Below are 7,630 nucleotides of genomic sequence, written 5' to 3' on the forward strand. Positions count from 1 at the left end.
CTAGGAACCGGCATGTGTGGCACGTGGAACGCATGCACATGGGATTCCTGACTTTCCTGATCTTGCTGCTACTGGGCTTGGCTAAAGGAACATAGCTTGAGGCTCTAAGAGCATCCAGTATAGAGAAGATTTGGGAGTTAATGTCAGAATTAATTCTCTCAAGTGAAGAGCAAAGCTGATGTGAGAATGGGATAATTCAAAAATAATCATATTGCAAATGAAGAAATAATGTCAGGCTTTGCAGAAAGTGGGACCCGAGCCTCCCTTTGCTCCACTCTCGCAGGCTGTGCGTGACCGCCAAATATGCGCCCAGCGGGCGCGTGCACCACTAGGCGCACCTAACAATCATTAAATTTTATTTTTTTTTAAATTCTAAATTCTGTTTTATTTTTTGTTTTTGTTTTTTTTTTTCTCTCCCCACTCCCTTTCTCTTTCCTAATCACTCTTACATTCTTCCCAAATTCTCCCCGTTGCTCTAAGTAGAGAGGGTCAATGTGGTACTTCCCGATCTAAACTGGTCAGAGTGAGCCTTAATAACAGGAGGTGCTGTTGCTGATCACGCTTTCCTCGGTCTTACTATTTAATAGATTTGGCAAAGTCGATTATGCTCGGGAGGGGTTCCTCCCAGCGGCTAGACCAGTTACTAAGTCGATACGCTGCTAACCAAGGGGATAGCATACCTAATGTGTTTTCCCCTATTAGTACTTATTGTAATTAACGTAACATATTATGTGTCTTCAGTTAATAAATTATGTACCTATTAATTGAAGATACATAATATTAACTACATGTCGTTTTGGACTAAGGTTCACAATGCATTGTTAACCATAGTTTACGGTATAATTTGTCATGATGTGGGATGCCAACCACATAACTTGACCTAGTCCAAAAGTCCACTAAAACTATCTTCTTTCTTTTCGCAACTACCATGCCATGCCAGCATGAATCTGATGCTTATGGTAGATGTTTGGTCAGCCACCACTACGCTTTATTACATAACCTAAATCTATATATGCAACTGTTTGGTACAAAATTCAAAAGAAGTAATCACAGCACAAGAAATATATAGTAGCAAATGAAGAAAAGCAAGAATTACCACAAACCAACTTACAAGAGCTAAGAACTTTATACACAGACATCAAAATTCAAAAAAGGTTTACATACATTTCTGGAAACTTCACCACTGAAACTTGCAGCTATTACTCGAGAGTATACGGTAAACCCCGTGTTGTGTCCCTAGCTGGCAAAGGACCAAAAGAAGATAAACCAACTTAGGTTGTCATAGCTGACCAGCTAAAACCAAGAAGGCTGGTTTTTGAACTCGTGATCTTGTGATTACAAGTTTGTATACTTAGCCATCTTGGCTGGGTTCCAACAGTCATCACACTTGAGCAACAAAAATTATGCAAACAAATGGATTTCAAAATAAGAAACCAAAAAGTTTCCCACTGTATGTTATTTACTTGTACATATCATGGAGGTGAAGAACCCCCCCAAAAACTAAAGATAAAACAAAATCTCTTACAAAGAGATAAATGACTGAAAATTTTTAAAACACAATCCAGTCCACATGTTTTTCTTGTTACTTTACAGAGGCCTTCATTTACATCTGGTATCCACAAAGCAGTTGAATTTATATTATGCAGACAGAGGTGTATGAATTTATGGACGCTAAATATAATTGAAAAAAGTTAACGCCATAGAACTGTAATACCAGTGTGGCGAGTACTGGAAAACACACAAACCTAACTGCTGCTTCCAGTTTCAACGGATTGGCTAAATGAGCATAACCAGCGCCTTCGCTCAGTATTTGAACGGCGAAAGCTGGATCTCGAACACCTAGTCAAACTGTTATGTGTGCTTCTTCGATCATTGCTTGAGACTAAAGATGGACTAGTTTCTTGAGTTCCCATACACAGTCCGGGGCTGAATTTAGCCAATGGGAACTTTTGGAAGCTTGATGAGCGAAAGGACGAACTGGGAGAAACCCGGGCACAATAAAAATCGGGCTTGCAAAATGCAACTTCTATTGGATCAAGTTCTTGACCATCAGCTGAGCAGCTGCAAAACGGCAATGACAGATTTGTTCTAGCAGTTTCCTTGACAGCTGGCTTTGTATCTGCCAGCTTAACAAATGAAATGATACCATGCCGGCATAATGGGCAGGGAATTGCGCCTGGAGGGCCATGACCTGTAGTTGAGGTAGTACTCGTGGAGCATAAATACAAAGCACATTGTATGCAGAACTCATGAAAACAACCTGCAAAAGGTATCGTTTCAATTCAGTCACATTTAAGGTTTTTTTTTGTTTTTTTTTTTTTTTTTTTTTTTACAAGAAATAAAACAGAAGATCACAACAAAGGAACAACCAAATGAGATTGAAAGAGAGAAGAATCGCCAAAGGAAATGATTTGTCACTGTATAGTACAAGCCTAACACAAGATGTAAAGAGTAGACCAAATAGATAATTATACCTCGTACCAGGTACATAAAGAAGGTCAAAGCTTTGTCTGCTGAAATATTCATGTTAAGAGTCCCACAAATTGAAAAAATAAGAGAGAACATATGGGTTTATAAGGCCATGAGTTAGACTATAGCTAATTGGTTGGATTCAATCTTTTAGTGTGGTTTGGCCCATGTGCATTATAGCCTAGTTGAGGTGATCTTGGGCTAATCTTAGATTATAACAATTCACGATACATGATATTTCAAGTGAATTCAGCAGCAAGTGAGAAAGAAACGTTGCCCCAAGAATGCCCAGATATTAAAGATGCAAAAGTTTACAAAAGGGAGATTATATGGTCTCCTTATTAAGAGTTAGCTTTGCCTAATGGATAGACAATGCCCATTAATGGGGTTCCACACTTCTTTTGCAACTCCCAATTATCTGAATCATAACCTCTACAATCTAATATCTGATATGTGCAAACTGGTATGAATTTCACAAAGACAACAAAATAAAATAAAGTATAAGAAATAAATAAATAACCTTCTGCAGCAACAGTGCACTTTCTTTCCAAACAAACAACACAAGGGTCTATTGTCAGAGGTGGATCGTTTGTTGTCCATCCACATTCTCTGCACAATACAAGCAGATATAATGCTTTCAGGAGAGCTTTTATTTCCCGTACCGAATTGTGATATTGAAAAGATTCACTCAAGAATTGAAAAGGAATTTCAAGAATAATAATTTTAAAAAAAAATGTTAAGTTGTCTAAAAGTTAGAATGAACCCCTTACTGTTTCTCAAATTAAAATTAGAATAATTTTATACAATGCCTTGGAAAACCCCTTACTGTTTCTCAAAAACAGTAATCAAGACAAGAATGCACAAGGGTAGTAAAAGCAAAAGACAAAATAAGAGTTATGCACAATCGAATATAGTGCTTAGGATTATTGGTGTGCATATCAAGGTCCAAGGAATCTTTAAAAGAAATAGCTAAAATCCGCTTACCTAGCAATATTAACAATGTTCATTAGAGGTAGACATAAATATGGAGAAGGAAGTGTCTGGGGTGGATTTTCTGGTTGAGAGCTTAGAATTTCATGTAGCCAATCTCTGTGCCATGACTGAGCAACCATCAAAGGAGTCCATCTTCAAGCATGAAGAATGAAATGCTCAAGTAAGATGATCATTATAGCAAAAGAGAAATCAAATAATGGAATTACTATATAATTATTGAAATAGTGTATCAAAAAGAAAGGTAAGGTATTAGCAAAATTGCATTATAGTTAACCATTTTAAAGAGCACCTATAGAACAGGAATGGCATTTGGAACGAGCACCCTTTTCTTTAACATTTTTGTGGGATTGATCAGATCTTTATTAGATATGGTCTATACCGAAATGTTCACATTTCTTCAATTGAGAGTGACATCATATATGTTAGCATTTCTTCAACATTCAAAATTCATTAAGTTCACATTATCATCAGAATAAAGCCAAGGAAAACACAGTACTGTACAGTGCCTAATTCATTTTCAATATCTAGATTACAACGAGTGTGACATCATACCCGTTAGCATTTTTGGCAGTGAGACTGGCACCCCTGGCAATCAAGAGCTGATGATTTCAAGAAACCAGTGATAGATTCAGCACAGAACTAACTGGAATTGGAAATGGGAAAAATTGAAATAACACATGGTCAGAGGAATGGCACCTGACAACACTGGGCATTTCCACCACAAGCAGCATAGTGAAGTGGCGTGCTTCCAGCACCTGCATGGTGAACATAAATGAATGCCCTCACTTTTACTTCATGCCTATAGAGTTAATCCAGTCATTATATTCTTGAGTTGTTGAACAGAGAAATCATCCCCCCATTAGACTGGAAATACATAAAGATAAACTATTTTGTACCAAATAAATGAGTACGTTTCAGTTCCCCTTTGAAAGACCTTCAGCTTAAGTTAAAAAATCCTAATATCTCAAAGTATACACATATAGTTAATAACATAGCTAAAAAAGAGAAACTTTAATTGGTTTTAGAGTTAATCAACGATTTGGTCCCTCAATTATTAGCGAACTGTCAATGTAGTCCCTCAATTGCTTATTCATCGATTTGGTCCCCGAAAACAATTATTTTTAGTCGATTTAGTCCCTCCGGCCATCGACGGAAGACAGCCTGAGGGACTAAATTGACTAAAAATAATTGTGGGACTACATTGACAGTTCGCTAATAATTGAGGGACCAAATCGTTCATTAACTCTTTGTTTTAAAGACTCCTTCTTGGCTTCTTGACATACTCCATGTATAACAAGATAAGTACTCAAAATCACGAAAGGAAGATTAATTAATATGAGCAAAAAAACCTTGAGGCTAGATAGGAAGAAGGTATTTAATATGTATACTTAAAGAATTAGGCAATCACATGTAAGGCTAGCAATATCTTGAGAGCATTTTACAAATTTGCTTTACCTATTAAATCAATTGTAGAGCCATCTTCCACGGTAACCTCACTAACAGAGGCCCCCAAATCCAGTAGTAACTGCACAGTTTCAGCATGCCCATTCAAAGTAGCCATATGAAGAGCAGTGATGCCTCCGTCAGCTGGTCTGTTGATCACCTCATTAAGTGCACTACAGCAAGTGAAATTGTGAAAATAAATAAATTTAGTGCCAAAAAGCATGTGGTAATCAGGAAAATAGATATATAACTAGGAAAAAGAAAATGGATAGGACAATTACCCTTCATCAAGTTCTGATATAAAATCTTTATTTCTTGATCTTTTTTTCATAATGTGGTAAAAGTTAGGGGCACTTGGAACATAATCAGCAAGTAAAAGGCGTACACAACGAGAATGTCCATTTAGAGCAGCTAAATGGAGTGCTGTACCTCCATTGAGATAGTCAGCCCTGTGGATCTAAAACCCCAAGTAGATAAGCATGTGATGAATGAAATATATTCAACCTTTTCATTGAAATGTATAGCAAATGTACTCCAAAATACAGTACTCATACATTGGCTTTATAAAGAATTAGAGTCTGAACAACCTCCCAGTGACCATATTGACAAGCTTGCATCAAAGCTGTCTGTTCAATAGAAAAGTTATCCAATCTTTAGAATCCAATGTTTATCTTCAATGACAGTACCTATCTTATAAACAATCAACAATCAACAATATAAGGAATTACAATTACACCTTTCCTAATTGATGACATCTAATACACAATTGATACCCCCCCAAAAAAAAAAAAAAAAGACATTTAAAATTAGAAGATGAAAAGGTCTACTTGACAATCTGAATGAATTATAAGCAAACAATTTACCTGCCCACGGTAGTTCCTGAGGTTGATGTCAATTCCAGACTTGAGCAAGAGAGTAACAATCTAATAGGACAAGTAACAATAAAATGACTAATCCATAAATAATTATCATGCCGGTTTTTAAACAATTTCTAAAAATTCACTGAAATCCCAAAGTCATCACTACCTTATCTTTATGGGTTACACTTTTAGCAGGAGTGATACTTAGCTATATTATATTTACCTCATGGTGACCTTGGGCAGCAGAATAGTGAAGGGGCGAATTGCGGACACCGAAGGTTGAATACCTTGCCAAACGAGGATTATACTCCAACAAAGCCTTGGCTTCCTGAATATCCCCATCTCTTGCTGCAGTAACCAGCCGCTCTCCAGAGGCAGAACATCCAAAAGAATTGCCCACAAGGCTCAAAAATCTCATACTCATCACAGCTATAAAACTGACCTGAAACAGGAAAGGCCTTCTGTATCTATCACAACGGTAGCCCAGAGAAATACAAACCAAGCGAATGTTGATGTTTATACAATATATTCCAGTATCTGGATGCTTTGATCCTTAAATTATATAAAGAAAAAAAGAGAGATGTTTCCCTCTGTAGAACTCAAAATTCCAGCTTTCTACCAACCAAATAACAACTCCTCAACCCAACATAAATCTCAAATAATCCCAAAAGCCATCAGCTATTTGTAACTATCAGAATTTCGTTCTATGATTGAAAATCCTGAGGAAATACTAGCTTTTGAGAAACAGAAAACCCTTTTATCAATACCATAACCCCAATTTGCTTCGCAACTTGACCAATCAATGACATATGCATCTAAATATACAAATATAATAGTTACAATCTTGATGGCGACTGTTTCCTAATGGACCAGACAATGTCAACTCCAACAAACCAAAACAAAAAATGCAATTTTGGCAAATCATAATCAAAATTCAAAACCAACAGAAGAAAATGATCAATCAGGGCTTACAAATTTCCTTCAAATATTTGGATTTTCCAGTGCGCACCCGAAACTTCCTCAGAAAAATTCAAGAATCTTGAACAATCATTTCCAAAATGCCCTGCCTCCCTGGAAAATCCAAACAGATGGAAAGACAACAGAGGCGAATACAGCCTAGATTACATGATGATAAAAGCAGATTGCCATATTTTTTCAATTTATAAATGCCGTTGCCTTCTCCGAGAAATACCCAACAAGACAATGATTCATCAATAATCTCCCTTTAATTCTCTACATATAAAATGAATTGAATGAGGTGTGATGCTTAAAAAAGGGAGCAAAAAGCACATTAAAAAATAGCGGTAAGTATGTTGTCGAAAATATTAAAGGATAGTATATTCTCTAGGCAGAGAGGGCAAAAGGCGAAATCGGGCGATTCAGGAATTACGGGGACTGCAAGGATTTCGGGAAACAATCAACAAACAGGCCGAAAACAAAACCGTGGACTGGACTTCAATCACTTCCTCATTGGCTTTTCAGAACCAGCTGATTAATAAGGCCGTACCACTCAATTCTAGTGGGGGCCTGCGGTTCATAAATTTTTCAAAGGAAAAATGAAGAAGTTTTTAAGACAATGTATATTGTGTACCACAGTGCACATAGCAATGTGCGTCCAAGCACAAAACACGTGCGTTTCAATATTGCCGTCACTTTGTCTGTCTAAACGGATCAAATCTCATTATATGTATTCAGTTAAAAAATTTTGTATATTGTGTTATGAGTTTCTGTGTATTCAGTTAAGAGTTTTTGTATATTCAGTTAAGAGTTTGTGTATTCAATTAAGAGTTTAAGTGTATTTAGTTAAGAGTTTCTGTGTATTCAGTAAGAATTTTTGTGTATTCAGTTAAGAGTTTCTGTGTATT

The 7,630-nt window shown here is 36.6% G+C and overlaps 1 protein-coding gene across 1 annotated transcript; it reads right to left on the reverse strand.

Annotated features, from left to right (window-relative positions):
• Positions 1-1,401: 1,401 nt before the first annotated feature.
• LOC109173167 (probable E3 ubiquitin-protein ligase XBOS32) lies at positions 1,402-7,229 on the reverse strand. The gene is made up of 11 exons (XM_019322438.1): positions 6,738-7,229; positions 5,989-6,207; positions 5,769-5,828; positions 5,460-5,531; positions 5,187-5,362; positions 4,918-5,078; positions 4,159-4,217; positions 4,015-4,061; positions 3,454-3,594; positions 2,990-3,078; positions 1,402-2,260 (listed from the first exon to the last, which is right to left on the reverse strand). The coding sequence occupies exons 2-11, from the start codon at positions 6,187-6,189 to the stop codon at positions 1,746-1,748; spliced, it is 1,521 nt and encodes a 506-aa protein (XP_019177983.1). The 5' UTR covers positions 6,190-6,207; positions 6,738-7,229; the 3' UTR covers positions 1,402-1,745.
• Positions 7,230-7,630: the final 401 nt, after the last annotated feature.

The sequence above is a fragment of the Ipomoea nil genome, unplaced genomic scaffold (genome assembly GCF_001879475.1).
Source record: "Ipomoea nil cultivar Tokyo-kokei standard unplaced genomic scaffold, Asagao_1.1 scaffold0465, whole genome shotgun sequence".
NCBI lineage: Eukaryota > Viridiplantae > Streptophyta > Magnoliopsida > Solanales > Convolvulaceae > Ipomoea > Ipomoea nil.